The sequence below is a fragment of the Saccopteryx leptura genome, chromosome 2, assembly GCF_036850995.1.
Source record: "Saccopteryx leptura isolate mSacLep1 chromosome 2, mSacLep1_pri_phased_curated, whole genome shotgun sequence".
Classification (NCBI taxonomy): domain Eukaryota; kingdom Metazoa; phylum Chordata; class Mammalia; order Chiroptera; family Emballonuridae; genus Saccopteryx; species Saccopteryx leptura.
In genome coordinates, this window is record NC_089504.1 from 132,880,489 (window position 1) to 132,900,150 (window position 19,662).

Here is a 19,662-nt window from a genome sequence, read left to right on the forward strand (position 1 = left end):
GGGGCTGGGGTAAAAGCATTCGGAGTTGGATCTTGTCTGGCATGGTGTGGTTAGAGGTTTTGGATCACCTTTTCCCCTGGCCTTCTCTTCCTCTCCTAACTTACCCCACGGACCTGTTCTTGAATCTTTCCATCAGGATCTCCAGATCCCGAAGGTATAGGTTTTGGCTCCCAGGGTGCCTGACTCCCTTCATTGAAAAATAAACCTCCTGGTAGTTGCCTAGCTATTTTCTCCATTCCCTGGGGCTTCTGTATTCCTAGTGTCCTCAAACTAGACTGTTCTGTCCAATGTGGCAAAAATATAAAGTGCTCATGAACTCTATGGGAATTTTTAATAGAGTCCTCAGGTCTCAAAAATTTCTCTGGAGGTTGGTTTTCTCTTGTATCATAGGATGTGGGAGGTCACGTGGGCTGCTTCAATGATGTGAGCAGTTTTTGTCACCTGGCTGGGGTGTAGGCGTGGATGAGGGCTGGGGTAAGTTGCTGTGGTAGTTGACAATAAAGGGTAGGTTGAGCTGGCTCAGCACTTCGTCATTCACTGAGCGAGATGCCATTCAAATGCTGCTTGAGCATCTCCCGCAGCTTCCCATTGATACCTAACGACTGGGCACGTCTGCGTTGCAGCGCAGCTGCTCTGGTTTCACTTTGTGGTACCGTTTCCAGTAATTCTCCATCCCTGTGTAGTCTGCTGTCCCTGGGAGTGATTTAAAGGGAGAAGATGTGTGGTGGGACCCATTAGCAAATACAGCCCAGGGCCCCATCATCCCCAACCCTGAGCCAAGGCCTCCGGGCCTAGGACCTTTCCCTTTGCCAGCTCCTCAGTGAGCTCTTCTGGACCAATTTTCTCTATCTCCTCCTGCTCCTCAGGAGTCAGTGCTGATGAATGAAATGGCAGCACTTCATCTGTTTCAAATTTCCTACATATTTCAGCAAGCTGAAGGATCTTTTCACCCTATTGAAACCAAGAAGGTATTTTTATTAGGAAAGAGGTGGGAGGTGGGGTAGTGGATTGGTTCCCTCCTTGAACCAGGGAGCTACTCATCCAAGTGGGAGACAAGAGTAATCTATATACTGCTCACAAAAATTAGGGGATATTTCAAAAGTATGAAGCGATTAAAAAACATTTAATTTTTTTATTAAACAAGAACATCAGAAAAGCAAACAAGTCAAAGAAAGTTTGATTATGCAAATGAGATGCAAAACCAACTTTTATTTCTTTTTTTTTTTTCTTTAGTAGATGGTGAATAAGAAACAGGTTTTTGCGAAGGGAGGGGAGAGGGCTCTCAGAGGGAAGAGAGAACTGAGCACGAAAGAGGTCCGCAGAGGGACCAGAGAAAAGTCCCGAGAGAGGGGCGCCCGTGAGGGTCAGACAGAAGGGAGAAAGAGTTGGGAGTCCGCGGAGAAGGAAAGATTAGGAATAGAGGTTTTAGGGGAGGTTTCTCTGGCCAGAAAAAGGCCTGCGCGGTGGAACAGGCGGCACAGAGATTAAGGACAGGTGCGCAAATAGAGGCCGTGAATGTAAGAGATCTCCAATCAGTTCCCAGCTTTTTTGGCGATAGTTAAATTGGTGAGGGTGTTAACACCGAAAGTCCCTTCAGGAGACTAATTGAGTGGGTTCTGTGGCCTGGCCACAGCGGAGAAGAACAGTTTCTTCTTCCTTAGGGAGGGAGATTCCTGTGCCCCAACAGCTGCCCTCAGTTCTCGGAGTGGTCAGACCTGAGCATTAGCGTCCTAAAAACTCAAGGTCCAGCCACGGACGAAAGTGGATGTGCTTGGGGAGGTCTCCACAAGCACACACTCACTTGGACGGAAAAGAGTTCCCTGACGTAGCTACGGTTTTGGACAGGGAGTCTCGGAAAGAACTGAGAGGAAGGCGGAGGCAGGGGACTTACCGCACCGTGCGCTGAAGTGGGTGGAAGTCGGAGATCCTGGTTCTTTCTCGGAGGGGAGGGGAAAGGAGCAGTCCTTGTGGACTTCTAACTTCTCCCGGGTTTCGGCACCAAAATGTAAGGTATTTTTCCCCCGCCGAGAAGGAAGGAAGAAGCTAGAGCCACAAAGTGTGGAATAGCAGACGGCTTTATTGAGTACGGAGCATGCATCCCGCCCGGCAAGGTTCCCTGGCCCCGAGGAAAGAAAGATGGAGGCTAGGGAAGTTGCCCCAACTTTTATTTCATTGGTGAAAATGCACTATACAAAAGGCTGAAAGTACTGGAGTATCTGCACGTTCCCTGATCCCCCAATCTTTTTTTTTTTTTTAATTTTATTTTTTTTTTTTTACAGAGACAGAGAGTGAGTCAGAGAGAGGGATAGACAGGGACAGACAGACAGGAACGGAGAGAGATGAGAAGCATCAATCATTAGTTTTTCATTGCGTGTTGCAACACCTTAGTTGTTCATTGACTGCTTTCTCACATGTGCCTTGACCACGGGCCTTCAGCAGTCCGAGCAACCCCTTGCTGGAGCCAGCAACCTTGGGTCCAAGCTGGTGAGCCTTGCTCAAAGCAGATGAGCCCGCACTCAAGCTGGCGACCTTGGGGTCTCGAACCTGTGTCCTTCCGCATCCCAGTCCGATGCTTTATCCACTGCGCCACCGCCTGGTCAGGCTGATTCCCTAATCTTTGTGAGCAGTGTATATACATCTCACACGAAGTGCTTACCGTAAGCCAAGCACTATTCCAAGTATTTTATAGTCCTATAAAATGCATTCATTATTCTCTTAACTTAAAATGTGAGAGGGAGGGGAATAGGAAATAAAAAAGGTATTCCAAGTGTACACTCAGGCAGGAAACAGGAGGAAGCATCCTCCAGCACTGTCAAACCCCTTTCTCTTTGCAGGGAACCAGGTTCCTTGGTTTTGTTTGCACCACCCTCTCCCCCTTGTTACAACACTTACTGACAATCTTTCTCAGGGATTTGAGGGTGGCATTACTCTCCAGGGTGAGACTGACTAAATTCTTCTGAGCTATCTTCTGGGCCTCAGTCCTTTGGGTCTTAAGTTTTTGTGGTTGTACAAGGGCCAACTCTTTGTCATCATGAATGCGCTGGTTTCATTCTTCACTCTCATGGCTGTGCACCATGAGCTTGTCTTTTAAAATAACTGGAATCCTGGGAGAATAGAACAGATTAGAGGAAACCCTTGACTAGCTGAGGATCTTCAGAGAGACAGATAAAAGGACTGTCTGAGGACTGAAATCAAAGCATATCATCTTTCCCCAACCAGTGATGAGGTCCAGGGAGGGACAAGGAATGGGATAATGGAGCAGTAAACCCATGAGCATTTCTGGTTGATTGCACTAACCTGTAGTCTCTGTATTTTTCTCATTTGTGCTCCAGTCTCTGGAGCTCGTTTTGTCCTTTATCTTCAGGGTCTCAAAGGCAATCTTTTGATCCTCTGTGGCATCAGTGTAATTCTTTTTTTTTAATTATTTTTATTTATTCATTTTAGAGGAGAGAGAGAGAGAAGGAGGGAGGAGCAGGAAGCATCAACTCTCGTATGTGCCTTGACCAGGCAAGCCCAGGGTTTCGTTTCTTTTTTTTTTTTTTTTTTAATTTTTTCTTTCTGAAGCTGGAAACGGGGAGAGACAGTCAGACAGACTCCCGCATGGGCCCGACCGGGATCCACCCGGCATGCCCACCAGGGGGCGATGCTCTGCCCCTCCGGGGCGTCGCTCTGTTGCAACCAGAGCCACTCTAGCGCCTGGGGCAGAGGCCAAGGAGCCATCCCCAGCGCCCAGGCCATCTTTGCTCTAATGGAGCCTCAGCTGCGGGAGGGGAAGAGAGAGACAGAGAGGAAGGAGAGGGGGAGGGGTGGAGAAGCATATGGGCGCTTCTCCTGTGTGCCCTGGCCAGAAATCGAACCCGGGACTTCTGCATGCCAGGCCGACGCTCTACCACTGAGCCAACCGGCCAGGGCCAAGCCCAGGGTTTCAAACCGGCGACCTCAGCAGTCCAGGTCGACTCTTTATCCACTGCACCACCACAGGTCAGGCCATCAGTGTAATTCTTGAATGCATCCTGGAACCTTCTGCACAGATCTTCTACTACATTTCCTTGTTGCAGTCTTAGAAAGTGCTCCTCTTCTAAGTTCTAGGAAGTGGCCCCAAATTAGCCAATGCTTGGAATTATTCTACTAGTGTCCTTTCACTTCCACCAACAACCTCACACTCATGCACTGTTTATAGCATAGTATAGTGCAGGGGTCGCCAATGAAAATGCCTATAAAGACCAGGCAGATGATATAAATAAGTGCTGTGGGCTAGATGGGGCCTGTGGTAAACCAGAGAGGAAATGCTATTTGGCACGGGGAGAGGGGAAGGCACAGCTGCTCAGCTCCACATGAATGTGTCCATTTGGAAATATTGGCCCAGTGTTAACAGATATTTAAATTTTTCAAGGAAGCCTGACCTGTGGTAGCGCAGTGGATAAAATGTCAACCTGGAAACGCTAAGGTTGCCAGTTTGAAACCCTGGGCTTGCCTGATCAAGGCACATATGGGAGTTGATGCTTCCTGCTCCTCCCCCCCTTCTCTCTCTCTCCCTTTCTCTCTCCTCTCTAATATGAATAAATTAAAAAAATATTTTTTAAAGTCTTTTAAATTTTTCAGGGGAAGCTGAAAACTTGGATTTTATGTGAATCTCCAAAATTTTAAATGTATGAACCTTATTAAAATTTTTTTACAGCTTGCCTGTGGTGATATAGTAGATAAAGTGTCGACCTGGAACCCTGAGGTTGCCAGTTCGAAACCCTGGGCTTGCCTGGTCAAGGCACATATGGGAGTTGATGCTTCCTGCCCCTCCCCCCTCCTCTCTCTAAAAATTTATAAATAAAATCTAAAATTTTTTTACAAAACACGACAGGGAAAAATAAGAACAAAGAACCCTACACCGAGACCCAGGTCTGCAGGCTACCTAAAGTTTTGCAACCTCCAAGATGGTGGAAAGCACTTTGGGCCAAGGAGCCAGAGACTGGATTCTCTTCCTAGCTCTGCCACAAACCAGCAGCATGATTTTTGCAGGTCATTTTACTTTTGGGGGACTTCGTTTCTTCATCTACAAATCACAAGGGTGGAGCCAGATGATCTCCTTGTTGCTTTTTAACTCTAAAATGCATTTCCTTAATATTTCACAATAATCCTCCCTCCTGACCAATTTTCATAAAAGTACAAAAGGCAGTAGGTTACCTACAGTGGCAACAGGTATTTTATTGATTCTGTTGATTAAAGGGATCTCTTCTAACTACTATCCTTGAGCATTTTCCTCTCACTCCCCTCCCAGGTCTTCCCATTACTTTCCCTCTGTACCTTGTTTGTGAGATAATCCTACGTGCTCTGGAACGCCAGTTTGCTTTCATACAATCTAGATGGTTCTGCTCCATGGCCATGAAGAGATCTTGTAGGTAGTGAACCTCTTTTTCATGTTGGTCAATAATTGTCTTCCTATGAGAAAAAAGGTTCTGTCCCTGCTCTGAGGGATAGCATATGGCCCAATAATGACAACTCAAAGCTGTATGTAATAAAACTATATGAATGGCCCTGGTCTGTTGGCTCAGTGGATAGAGTGTCAGCCTGGCATGTAGATATCCTAGGTTCAATACCCAGTCAGGGCACACATGAGAAGCAACCATCTGCTTCTCTCCACCTCCCTCTCCCCCGACTTCTTCTCCTGCAGCCAGTGGCTCAATTGGTTTGAGCATGACCCCAGATGGGGTTACTGGGCGGATCCCAGTTGGGGCATATGTGGGAGTCTATCTCCCCTTCACTCACTCAAACAAAAAAACTATATGAATGGTACAAACTCTTAGGTACTAAAGGAGAACAGAATGAGGGAGGGCTCTATTCTTTTCAGGGCCAAAAATAATGAATAAGATTATTTTATTTTGGTTTTTTAAAAGGTTAATATAGTTATATAATATAAAAATTAAAAAGTGCAAAAGGTTACAGTGAGAACTCTCCATCCCATCTCTGTCCCCTGCTAAATAAGTAGCATTTTGATTGTTGATTGTGGGTGGCAAACAGGAACCTGGCATGGGCAAAGGAAGGCTAAGGCCACAAGCTTAAACCCAAGTTAGTTTAGAAGGAAGTCGGGACCTTTTTGCTGGGGGTAATGTCATAATCAAGGTGGGATACACCAGGGTGCTGGCCACCTACTTACAGACAGCTCCTTGACACAGACTCTATTTCCTTGAACTCAAACTCTCATACCTTTCTGTCTCAAACTCCTTGGTTAGGATCTCCAGCTCCATGTTGTAATTCTCCTCTAGGGTGTTGAGTTCGCATCTCTGTAGGGTCAGCAGCTGGTCAGTGTCGTGTGAGTGGCTGCAGAGAGCGTGAGCATGCCGCTCCTCAGCTTCTGACAGGTCCTTAGCTAAAGACTGGGTAGGAAACAGAGTTACCGTTTTGGTTGGATGGCCTCTGTGTGAGAAAATAAAAAATGTATTCAGCTGGTTAGCTGGATGACATGAGTGGCATTTTCCCCTAGTTCGCTCTTTTTTTTTTTTAGGTGAGAGGAGGGGAGATAGTGAGACACCCACATGCTCCCTGACCAGGATCCACCTGGCAACCCCCACCTGGGGCCGAAGCTCAAGTACCGAAATATCCTCAGTGCCCAAGCTGACGTGCTCAGACCAACCAGCTATCCTCAGCACCCAGGGCCACTCTCAAACCAATTGAGCCACTGGCTGAGGGACGGGAAGAGAGAGAGAAGGGGGAGAAAGGGTGGGGGAGAAGCAGATAGTTGCTTCTTATGTGTGCCCTGACTGAAAATCGAACCTAGGATGTCTGCATGCCAGGCCCATGCTCCATCCACTGAGCCACCAGCTATGGCCTTCCCTAGTTCTTAATGCCAGTTCTTTGCCTTAGTTTTCCCACTCTTGAATGTAAAGTGAGAGTGACATCAGAGAACCCAGTGTCCTAAGGACAAGAAACATTTACAATGATGGAGTGACCACTAAAAATTACCAGGGATTCTTGGAGAAATGGCTGTTTTGAGATCTGGGGCATAAAGAAACGAGTTGAACCTAGGGTATCTTGTCAGGGAAGAGAAGGAATCAAGCATCTGTCCTGCCTTTCTTATATAAACTATACCTTTAGGTAAATGATGGGAAGTATCTCTTTATAGAAGTATTTAAGCTAATCAGTAAAAAAGAAGGATACCATGAGAAAAATGAGCATTTTGAAACCCTCAATGAATTAATGGATAATCAATAGCTGCTAACATCACTGAAAGAGACATAATTAGACATTTATATGCCTCCTGATGGAAGAATACAACACCTCCAAGCTTCTAGATCCAATTACCAAGATGAGGAAGGACAAAGTAACATGTTAAACTACAATACAGAATACTATGCATTTATAAAAAAACAAAATAAGAAGCTCTTTATGAGCTAATATGGAATAATCCCCAGGACATATTGTTCAGTGAAAAAGGCAAGAGGCAGAACAGTATGTAATACTACCATTTGTGTAAAAAAAATGTGCCTCTTGTGAGGGGCATTGGGTGGCTGGAAGGTACCGGTGGGAAAGAACTTTTCACTTTATAACTTTTTATCTTTTGAATTTTGGACAATGGAAATGTATTACCCATTCAAAAAAAGTAAAATTAAATTAAACAAAAAAATTTACTGAGTTTCCATATCCAGACATCTGAGTCTACTCACTGTGAACTACCATAACCTTTACACAGAGCTAGTATTTACCGTATATGTTTACATGGGAAAGGATCTTATGAAACAGTTTCTGACAATGGAAGACTATGCACTTACTCAACAAATGTTGTTGTACCAGCTATGTACCAGCACCATGCTGGACGCTGAGCATTCAGAGATTTAAAAACATACACAGGAGCCTGACCTGTGGTGGCGCAGTGGATAAAGCATCGACCTGGAAATGCTGAGGTCGCCGGTTCGAAACCCTGGGCTTGCCTGGTCGAGGCACATATGGGAGTTGATGCTTCCAGCTCCTCCCCCCGTCTCTCTCTCCTCTCTCTCTCTCTCCCTCTCTTCTCTAAAAATGAATAAAATAAATAAATAAATAAAAAAGAAAAAAAAAACATACACAGGAGCCCTGGCCAGTTGGCTCAGTGGTAGAGCGTTGGCCTGGTGTGTGGAAGTCCCGGGTTCAATTCCTAGCCAGGGCACTTAGGAGAAGCACCCGACTGCTTCTCCACCCTTCCCCCTTCTTCTTCCTCTGTCTCTCTCTTCCCCTCCCGCAGCCGAGGCTCCATTGGAGCAAAGATGGCCCGGGTGCTGGGGATGGCTCCTTGGCCACTGCCCCAGGCGCTAGAGTGGCTCTGGTCGCAACAGAGCGATGCCCCGGAGGGGCAGAGCATCGCCCCCTGGTGGGCAGAGCGTCGCCCCCTGGTGGGCGTGCCAGGTGAATCCCGGTCGGGCGCATGCGGGAGTCTGTCTGACTGTCTCTCCCGGTTTCTAGCTTCAGAAAAATACAAAATAAATAAATAAATTAATTAATTAATTAATTAAATAAAAACATACTCGGATGTAGATAAATGCAATACTTACTACCACCTCCCTCAACCACATCAATATTATAACTAAACTATAGAACAGCCATCATTCAGAACTGCCTGAAATCTGGCTGAATGTAAGTCCTAAAACTAGGGAATTAAAGAAGCCACGTCGAGACTGTTAGAAGGGGTGGAGACGTGGAACAGGCTGGTCCCACACCCACGTGTGGTGGATAAAAATGAGGAGATATACCTAGGCTGCAGAAGTCCCTTCTGAGGAGTGAGGGGACCCAGTCCCACACCAGGCCTCTCAGCCCAGTGTTACAGTGGCAGGAAGAGAAACCTCCATAAATTCTGGCTATAAAAATTAGCAGAGATTGAGGCTGAGAGAGATGGAGGGCTGCTGGAGTCCCAGGCAGCCCCTCTTAAAGGGTTTGCATAGAGAATTACTCAGATTTATTTGCTCTGAGCGCCAGCACTTGGCAGCAGCTTGAAAAACACGAGACATACAGGGAGGAACTGAATTTTCCAGCATCAGGAAGAGAGCTGGGAGGGAGGGGGCAGCTTTCTCCCAGACAGATGTGCAGGTAGAGACCAATGTTCCTTTGATGAACCCTTACCCTACAGAGCCATAGATGGGCACCACATCAAACTTCTTCAACATGGCCACACTATTTGCCTCATCCTGGTGATTCCTTGAGATGCTACCCAACTCAACCTCCATGCCCATCCAAGCTGTTTACAGTGGCTTTTCCATACCAATGGGTTGTTTTGGCCTAATGCTTCAGATTTTCCTAAAATCTCTCAGATAAGCAGTATCTGGCCTCACTAAGACCCATATCTCTTCTACCTCCCCCTCCTCCTCTTCTTCTTCTTCCTTCTTCCTTCTTCTCCTCCTTTCTTCTCCTTCTTCTCCTCCTCCTCCTTCTTCTTCTCCTTCTTCTTCTCTTCTTCTTCTTCCTCCTGCTCCTCCTCCTCCTCCTCCTTTTGGCAACAGAGACAGAGAGAGGGACATATGGGGACAGACAGACAGGAAGGGAGAGAGATGACAAGCATCAATTCTTTGTTGCGGCACCTTAGTTGTTCATTGACTGCTTTCTCATATGTGCCTTGACCAGGGGTCTACAGCAGAGTGAGTGACCCTTTATGAGAAGCAATCATTGAGAATTGAGAGATCGATAATGAGCTTCCCAGACAAGAAAAAGCTACAGGAGTTCATCACCACCAAAACAGTATTATGTGAAAATTTAAAGGGTCTTCTTTAAGAAGAAGAAAAAAAAAGATTAAAAAAAATGAATAATAAAATGGCAATAAATCCATATCAATCAGCAATTACTTTATTTTTAAAATTATTTTTATTTATTCATTTTAGAGAAGAGAGAGAGAGAGAGAGAGTGAGAGAGAGAAGGGGAGAGGAGCAGGAAGCATCAACTCCCATATGTGCCTTGACCCAGCAAGCCCAGGGTTTCGAACTGGCGACCTCAGCATTCCAGGTTGACACTTGATCCACTGCACCACCTCAGGTCAGGCCAGCAATTACTTTAAATGCAAATGGATTAAGTGCTCCAATCAAAAGATATATGGAGGCTGAATAGAAAACAAAACAAGATCCTTACATATGCTATCTATAAGAGCCTCATTTCAGATCTAAAGACACACACAAAGGAAAAGTAAAGGGATGGAAAAATATAATTCATGAAAATGGATACAAACAAACAAAAGGCTGGGGTAGCAATGCTTATACCAGAGAAAGTAGATTTTAAAACAAAGGTTATATAACAAGAGACAAAGAAGGACCTAGCAATTTCACTTCTGTGTATTTATCCAAAGACATCCAAAACACTAAATCGAAAAGACATTTACAATCCATATGTTCATTGCAGCATTGTTTACAATAGCCAAGATACGGAAATGACTTAAGTGTTCATTGATAGATGAGTGAATAAGGAAGTAGTGCACATATACAATGGAATATGACTGAGCCATAAAAAAGAATGAAATCTTGCCATCTGCAACAACATGGATAGACTAGAATGTATTGTGCTGAGTGAAGTAAGTCAGACTGAGGAAGAAAACTGCTATATAATTTCATTTATATGTGGAATCTAAAAAACAAAATAAATGAACAAGCAAAACAGACTCAGATAAGGAGAACATTTTGACAGTTTCCAGATAGGAGAGAGTGGGGTGTAGGGGATGGGTGAGAAAAGGTGAAGGGATTAAAAAGTACAAATTGGAAGTTACAGAATAGTCACAGGATGTAAAGTACAGCAAAGGAAGCATAGTCAATAATATTGTGCCTGACCAGGCAGTGGTGCAGTGGATAGAATGTCAGTCTGGGATGCTGAGGACCCCGGCTCAAAACCCTGAGGTTGCCGGCTTGAGCGTGGACTCACCACCTTGAACGTGGGGTTGCCGGCTTGAGCCAGGGATCACAGACATGACTCCATGGTTGCTGGCTTACAGCCCAAGGTCACTAGCTTGAGTGAGGGGTCACTGGCTTGGCTGAAGCCCCCCACTATCAAGTCACATATGAGAAAGCAATCAATGAACAACTAAGGTGCCACAACTATGAATTGATGCTTCTCATGTCTCTCTCTTCCTGTCTGTCCCTATCTGTCCCCCCCCCCGTCTCTCACTAAAATAATAATAATAGTAATAAAAATAATAATGTGGCCCTGGCTGGTTGGCTCAGTGGTAGAGCGTTGGCCTGGCGTGCAGAAGTCCCGGGTTCGATACCCGGCCAGGGCACACAGGAGAAGTGCCCATCTGCTTCTCCACCCCTCCCCCTATCCTTCCTCTCTGTGTCTCTCTTCCCCTCCCGCAGCTGAGGCTCCATTGGAGCAAAGATGGCCCGGGCGCTGGGGATGGTTCCTTGGCCTCTGCCCCAGGCGCTAGAGTGGCTCTGGTTGCAACAGAGCGATGCCCCGGAGGGGCAGAGCATCACCCCCTGGTGGGCAGAGCGTCGCCCCTGGTGGGCGTGCCGGGTGGATCCCGGTCGGGCGCATGCAGGAGTCTGTCTGACTGTCTCTCCCCGTTTCTAGCTTCAGAAAAATAAAAAAATAAAAAAATAAAAAATAATAATATAATACCTATGTATGGTATCAGATGAGTACCAGATTTATTGGGGTGATCACTTAGTTATATAAAGTCTAATTCACAGGGTTGTGCACCTCAAAATTAATATAACATTGTATGTGAACTGTAATTGAAAAATAAAAAACCATTTAAAGTTAAAAAAAATAAATAATGTGCTCTGGCCAGGTGGGTCAGTGGTAGAGCGTTGGCCTGGCGTGCAGGAGCCCCGGGTTCAATTCCCAGCCAGGGCACACAGGAGAAGCGCCCATCTACTTCTCCACCCCTCCCCCTCTCCTTCCTCTCTGCCTCTCTCTTCCCCTCCTGCAGCCAAGGCTCCATTGGAGCAAAGTTGGCCCGGACGCTGAGGATGGCTCTGTGGCCTCTGCCTCAGGCTCTAGAATGGCTCTGGTTGCAACAGAGCAACGCCCCAGATGGGCAGTGCCAGGTGGATCCTAGTCGGACACATGCGGGAGTCTGTCTGACTGCCTCCCCATTTCCAATTTCAGAAAAATACAAAAAAATAAAAATAAATAAATAAATAAATAATGTAATTTTAAAAAGGCAGGCAGATAATCTAGTAGTTGTATAAACAATCATCTGGAGACCGTTGGGCATGAATGCTGGAATATAGAAGACTATCACAGTAGCCCATATAGAGATAATAAACAGGTGTCAACTACGGCAGGACAGTGGGGAAAGAGAGCAGGGTATGGTTTTGAAAAATACTTAAGCAGCAGATTTATACAAAACTTAGTAACAGAAGTCAGGGATGGAGGCAAAGCCTAGGATGATTGCCAGATTTCTGGGTTGGGTGATTTGGTGAATGGCACCGGCCACCTGAATAGAGAGTACAAGGAAGACCAGACTGCAGAGTATGGGGAGCGGGGTGGCTAGGGAAAGGGAAGCCCAGGCGTTTAGTGAGGCAAGTACAATAACCAGGAACAGACATCTAGGAATCTTGACTAAAAAAGTTTTGGAATTCAAGAGAAAAATCCAGAAAGGTGTTACAGACCTGGTACTCATCAACATATAAGTGGTATTTAAAGCCAGGCTAATGAGTAAGATGGCATAGACCAGTGGTTTTCAACTGCTGGCCCATGGACTGATGCCAGTCTTCCAGAAATTTTGTGCCAGTCTGCAAAGAGTTCACTACCCTGTTGTATGATGATTATAGAGTCTATAATCCCTACACCAGTGATTTTCAACCTTTTTCATCTCATGGCACACATAAACTATTACTAAAATTCTGTGGCACATCCAAAAATATATTACAATTTTACCAATCTGACAAAAAAATAGGTATAATTTTTTCTTTCTTTTTTTTTTAGAGAGAGAGGAGATAGGTGGGGGGCAGGAACAGGAAGCATCAATTTGTAGTAGTTGTTCCACGTATGTACCTTGACCAGCCAAGTCTGGGGTTTTGAACCTGTGACCTCAGCATTCCATCCAGGTTGACACTCTATCCACTACTTTATCACAGGTCAGGCTGGTATAATTTTGATTCATTCAAACTGGATAGGTATTGTTGTGTTGATTGTTGTCACTTTTTATTTGCTAATCTAAGGGAAAAGAAGTCAGTGCCCCTGACTAGTCAGATATTTTTGTTTGTTTTGTTTGTTTGTTTTATTTGTTTGTTTATTTTTTAAGCGAGAGACAGACAGTGACAGAGATAGGAGGGGAGAGAGAGATAAGAAGCATCAAGTTGGACCTGGCTGGTTAGCTCAGCGGTAGAGCATCAGCCCGGTGTGTGGAAGTCCTGGGTTCGAGTCCTAGCCAGCCAGGGTACACAGGAGAAGCGCCCATCTGCTTCTCTACCCTTCCCCCTCTCTTTTTTCTCTGTCTCTCTTCCCCACCTGCAGCCAAGGCTCCACTGGGGCAAAGTTGGCCCAGGCGCTGAGGATGGCTCCGTGGACTCCTCCTCAGGCGCTAGAATGGCTCCGATTGCAGTGGAGCAACACCCCAGATAGGCTGAGCATCATAAGCTGGTGGATCCCAGTCAGGCGCATGCAGGAGTTTGTCTGCCTCACCCCCTCTTCTCACTTCAGAAAAATACAAAAAAAAAGATAAAGAAAGAAGCATCAAGTCATAGTTGTGTCACTTTAGTTGTTCATTGATTGCTTCTCATACGTGCCTTTACTGGAGGGCTCCAGCCAAGCCAGTGACCCCTTGCTCAAGCTGGTAATCCTGCACACAAACCAGTGACCTCAAGGTTTGGGACCTGGGACCTCAGCATCCCAGGTGGATGCTCTATTCACTGTGTTACCACTGGTCAGGCTCAGATATTGCATATTTTAAAAATTCTTGCGGCACACTGGTTGAAAATTGCTGCCCTAGACACCTAATTAAAAGATGATGGTCAGACTCAAAAACCTGGGAAATGCTAAAGTGATGGAGAGAGGAAGGTAAACTCCCAAAGGACACTGGATGTATATATCCCAGAGGCAGGATAAAAGCCAGGAAAGAATGGTGTCATGGAAACTAAAAAGCAGAAACCGTGGAACTAACCAAAACACGAGGCTAGTGTGTTTTAAAAGGAAAGTTTATTTTAAAAGCGCTTGGGTGTGCCCTGGCCAGTTGGCTCAGTGGTAGAGCGTCAGCCTGGCATGCAGGAGTCCCAGGTTCGATTCCCAGCCAGGGCACACAGGAGAAGCACCCATCTGCTTCTCCACCCCTCCCCCTCTCCTTCCTCTCTGTCTCTCTCTTCCCTTCCCGCAGCCAAGGCTCCATTGAAGCAAAGTTGGCGCAGGTGCTGAGGATGGCTCCATGCCCTCCACCGCAGGCACTAGAATGGCTTCAGTTCTAACAGAGCATCGCCCCCTAGTGGGCATGCCAAGTAGATCCCGGTTGGGCGCAGGGGTAGTCTGTCTCTCTGCCTGCCCGCTTTTCACTTTAGAAAAAATACAAAAAAATAAAATAAAATAAATAAAAAATAAAAAAGAGCCATATGGCCTGACTAGGCAGTGGCATAGTGGATAGAGCATCAGACTAGGATGCGGAGAACCCAGGTTCAAAACTCTGAGGTCGCTGGCTTGAGCACAGGCTCATCCAGCTTGAGCAAGGGGTCACTGGCTTGAGTGTGAGATCATAGATATGACCCCATGGTTGCTGGCTTGAGTAAGGGGTCACTTGCCCTGCTGTAGCCCCCCTGGGTCAAGGCACATATGAGAAAGCAATCACTGAACAACTAAGGAGCTGCAATGAAGAATTGATGCTTGTCATTTCTCTTGCTTCCTATCTGTCTACCCCTATCTGTCCCTCTCTCTACTCTGTCTCTGTAAAAAACAAAAAGCAAAAAACAGCCTGGCCAGGCAGTGGTGCAGTGGAGGGAGCGTCGGACTGGGATGCAGAGGACCCAGGTTCAAGACCCTGAGGTTGCTGGCTTGAGCGCGGGCTCATCTGGTTTGAGCAAAAAAAGGCCCACCAGCTTGAACCCAAGGTCGCTGGCTCCAGCGGGGGGTTGCTCGGTCTGCTGAAGGCCCTCGGTCGGGGCACGTATGGGAAAAATCGATGAACAACTAAGGTGATGCAATGCACAATGAAAAACTAATGGTTGATGCTTCTCGTCTCTCTCCGTTCCTGTCTGTCTGTCCCTCTCTCTGACTCACTCTCTGTCTCTGTAAAAAATAAATTAATTAAAAAAAAACCATATTGTATACCTGCTTGGGAGAGGAATTCTAAAGTATAATGGTTTTTCAAATTTAGGGTTTTTACCATGTATCACTTGAAGCTGCCTAAAGTCTACTGAATTTTTTCCTCCAGAGGGTAGGCTGTGAAGGAAAGAAGTGTGTTTTCTAGAGGGGCTATGCCAGGTTGAAAATGTCTATTTTTCTGTTATTGTGGAGTTTTTTGCTTTGTTTTAAAAATATAAAAGCCTATGGAGACTAGACCATGGTGGCACAGTGGATATAACCTCAACCTGGAACTCTGAGGTCACCAGTTCAAACCCTCGGCTTTCCTGACCAGAAGGTGGCACAGTGGCTAGAGCATTAGACTGAGAGGCAGAGGACCCAGGTTCAAAACCCCGAGGTCGCCAGCTTGAGCACGGGGTTGCTGGCTTGAGTGTGAGATCATAGACATGACCCCATGGTCACTGGCTTGAGCCATAAGGTCGCTGGCTTGAGCAAGGGGTCACTCGCTCTGCTGCAGTCCCCCCCATATAAGAAAGCAATCAACAAACAACTAAGGAGACTAAAGAACCGCAAGGAAGAAGAATTGATGCTTCTCATCTCTCTCCTTCCTGTCTGTCTGTCCCTATCTATCCCCCTTTGTCTCTCTCTGTCTCTGTTAACAAAAAAAAAAATTCTGGGTTTGCCCAGTCAAGGCACATACAAGAATTCAAGCAATGAACAACTTAAGTAAAGCAACTATGAGTTGATAGTTCTCACTTCCCATCCCTCTCTCTCTCCTCTCTATAAAATCAATGAATAAAATCTTTTTAAAAAAGAAAAGCCTAAGGAAAAGGAGTCAGTAAACAGAGGTTAAAAATAGAATGAAAGGCCCTGGCTGGTTGGTTCAGTGGTAGAGCGTTGGCCCAGCATGTAGATGCCCTGGGTTCAATTACCAGTCAGGGCACACAGGAGAAGTGCCCATCTGCTTCTATACCCCTCCCCCTTTCACTCCTCTCTCTCTCCCTCTCTCTCTCTCTGTGTCTCCCCCACACACACCTCCTGCAGAAATGGTTCAATTGGAGCGAGTTGGCACCAGGTGTTGACGATGGCCTCCACCTCAGGTTCTAAGAACTCAGTTGCTGACAACAGAGCAGTGCCCGAGATGGGCAGTGCATCGCCCCCTAGTGGGCTTGTGGGTGGATCCCTGTTGGGCACATGCGGGAGTCTGTCTCTCTGCCTCCCCTCCTCTCACTGAAGTAAAAAAATAAAAAGAATGAAAGAAAATTTCCTTAAAGAAAAATCCCTTAGCATAAAAGATGGTATGGCCCTGGCCGGTTGGCTCACTGGTAGAGCGTTGGCCTGGAGTGCAGGAGTCCCGGGTTCGATTCCCGGCCAGGGCACACAGGAGAAGCGCCCATCAGCTTCTCCACCCCTCCCCCTCTCCTTTCTCTCTGTCTCTCTCTTCCCCTCCTGCAGCCAAGGCTCCATTGGAGCAAAGTTGGCCTGGGCACTGAGGATGGGTCTGTGGCCTCTGCCTCAGGTGCTAGAATGGCTCTGGTTGCAACAGAGCGGTACCCCAGATGGGCAGAGCATCACCCCCTGGTAGGCATGCCGGGTGGATCCTGGTAGGGCACATGGTCAGACAGAGGAGTCTGTCTGACTGCCTCTCCGTTTCCAACTTCAGAAAAATACAAAAAAAAAAATTAAAACAAACAAACAAACAAACAAAAAAGATGGTATGGATGCCAAGAACCTCCCAAGAGCCTTAAGTATGGCTGATTGAATTACTGAGAGAGCCAGCACTGCTCTTACCCAAGGAGATCTCAACCTTATCCAGGGCCACTGAAGTTGAATCAAAGAGGCCAAACATAACTTGGTTGAATAAAGTACTGGCGTTGGAATCAAGGAACTCGTGCTCTAGTTCCAGTTCTCCCACTGACTAACTGTGACCTTGGGCAAGCTATTTCCTCCCTCTGAAACTGCAATGAAGATGTAGGACTAAGTTCAAGTCTTTGGGTGATGTCTATCAGGCCTCACAACTCTAATATTGTGTTGTACTGGTTTGGGGCAGTAGATGACTAAAAAGAATGACTCCTCTAAGTGAAGGACAGGGATGACCACCCAATATTCTATTTTTCATTTCAGTGAAAACTGTTATTACCAATAGCCTGGCTTCATCACAGCCTGCTTCTCGTGAGGGCTTTAAGATTGAGTAATTAGCCTGACCAGGCAGTGGTGCAGCGGATATAGTGTGGGTCTGGGATGCTGAGGACCCAGGTTCAAAACCCAAGGTCACTGGCTTGAGCACAGGCTCATCTGGCTTGAGCAAGGGGTCACTGGCTCAGCTGGAGTCCCCCCAGTCAAGGCATATATGACAAAGCAATCAATGAACAAAAAAAGTGGCACAACTACAAGCTGATGCTTCTCGTGTCTATCCCCCTCTCTCTCCTCTCTCTCTTTCACTAAAAAAAAATTTTTTTTGAGTAACTAATTAATTTTCTAGGCCCCTTCTATTAAGAGAAGAGATCAAGGCAACCATATCAGGTGTTTCCTTGGGAGAACACCTACCTTGATGACGCTGTCCCTGCAGTCCAACACTCGTTTAAAAGTTTGGCTGGGATCTCAATGTCCTTTTGAAGCTCTCTGGTCTTGACTTCTCGAAGAATGGTTCTCCATTGTGTGTTGATCTTAGCAAGATTCAGAGCGCTATTGTGCTCCTCCTTGGCCAGCTGGTCCTGTGTGAAGGAATAAATACACCTGTAGGACGTCAGGGCCACAAGCCCTGATACAGTACAACAAACAACATCACACTTAGTTTGTCAACTGACTCCTTTACCTTTGTCTTTTCTGAGGGACCAGAGCTCCTGATGGGCAACGCTCAGGTAGTTCCTGTTCTTGTTTTGACCGGGTCTCAAGTAAGACAGAACAGCCCATGACATTTTAGGGAGGGGAAGGGTGAATTTCCTTTAGTGTGGAGGCACCAGAGCAGGATGCTCTTTGTAATGATCCATCTCCTGGGAGACTATCAGAATTTCAAACAGCTGGGATGGCTGATAGCACCTACTGTCCCAGCCCTGGGGCTCAGTTGTGACTGCCCAAGCTCTATACTACAGCTCCTCTTCTATGCTTCACAGAGAACTGCCTCTCCTCCTGGATACTGTTGCCTAAAATCGAAGTATATTTGCGTCTCAAGATTTCCGGAGGAGGGGAGGCAAACATGAAAATGAGGCTGCCACACGACATGGTTAAGGCAACAGGGTCAGGGCAAGGAGAAGGTGGGCTTGGGCAGGGAAAAATGCAGAAAACCATCACCTTCCAGAACTGACTCAGGACGCTCCTTTCTCTCAGCTATCTCCTCCTCTACCAGCAAATTCTGCTGAAACAGAAGGAACTGCTTTTCATCAGACAGCGGCATCTTGCCTTTTTGCCTCTCTTAGGCATAGCTGGCTAGAGTACTGATCTGGGCAAAGAATCTGGGCCCGCCACGGCCTGCGCTAGAGGGGGTTGAAGGAAAACGCCTCCAGAAAGAGGCCTACTGGAACCGCCCTTGGACGGCAGTGGTCGGTCCTTAGATCTCAGTTCTAGAGCAAGACAGAATCTGGGATAGCGGGGTGGCAGGGCTCTCAAGCCGATGAACACACCTCCGTCTCCTAGCAACGGGATCTTGCTAAAATTGCGCTATGAGGCACATAAGAGCGCCCTCTGACCTGGAGCGCCCTCTGCCTCTTGGAGGACCGCAGTGAGGTTTATTTTTTGAGAGACTCGTTTTGCCTCTCAAAATCCCTAGCCTCTTGACTGAAACTTGTAAAACTTTGTCTGTTTTTCATAGAATGTTTATATTTTTTAATACAGACAATAAATTTTGGAGACAGTATGGGGAAACGGGAACCCTCGTGCTTTGCTAGTGGGAATATAAAATGATGCAGCCAATTTGAAAGACAGTTTGGCAGTTTTTTCTACCTCCCTCCCTTCTTCCCTCCCTCTCTCCTTTCCATCTAATTGGCTTTGTTGAACAATTCATGAATCAGGCAGCATCCCATGTAGTGAACAGAGAGTTGCTCTAGCACAGGGGTCGGGAACCTATGGCTCAAGAGTCAGACGTGGCTCTTTTGATGGCTGCATGTGGCTCGCAAACAAATCTTTAATAATAAAAAAAATAACGTTGCCTGACCAGGCGGTGGCGCAGTGGATAGAGCATCGGACTGGGATGCAGAGGACCCGGGTTCGTGACCCCCAAGGTCGCCAGCTTGAGTGCGGGCTCATCTGGTTTGAGGAAAGGCCCACTGGCTTGAACCCAAGGTCGCTGGCTCCAGCAAGGGGTTGCTCGGTCTGCTGAAGGCCCACAGTCAAGGCACATATGAGAAAGCAATCAATGAACAACTAAGGTGTTGCAACGCGCAATGAAAAACTAATGATTGATGCTTCTCATCTCTCTCCGTTCCTGTCTGTCTGTCCCTGTCTATCCCTCTCTGTGACTCACTCTCTGTCTCTCTAAAAAAAAAATAAATAAATAAA

At 46.5% G+C, this 19,662-nt stretch overlaps 1 protein-coding gene across 1 annotated transcript; it reads right to left on the reverse strand.

Moving 5' to 3' along the window:
* Window positions 1–415: 415 nt before the first annotated feature.
* CCDC65 (coiled-coil domain containing 65) lies at window positions 416–18,720 on the reverse strand. The gene is given in 14 exon segments (XM_066368813.1): window positions 416–541; window positions 543–625; window positions 628–687; window positions 792–942; window positions 2,867–3,096; window positions 3,294–3,337; window positions 3,339–3,413; window positions 4,006–4,085; window positions 5,299–5,351; window positions 5,354–5,433; window positions 6,199–6,368; window positions 17,716–17,765; window positions 17,768–17,929; window positions 18,481–18,720. Coding segments are annotated over 14 exon segments (1,446 nt in total). The 5' UTR covers window positions 18,563–18,720.
* Window positions 18,721–19,662: the final 942 nt, after the last annotated feature.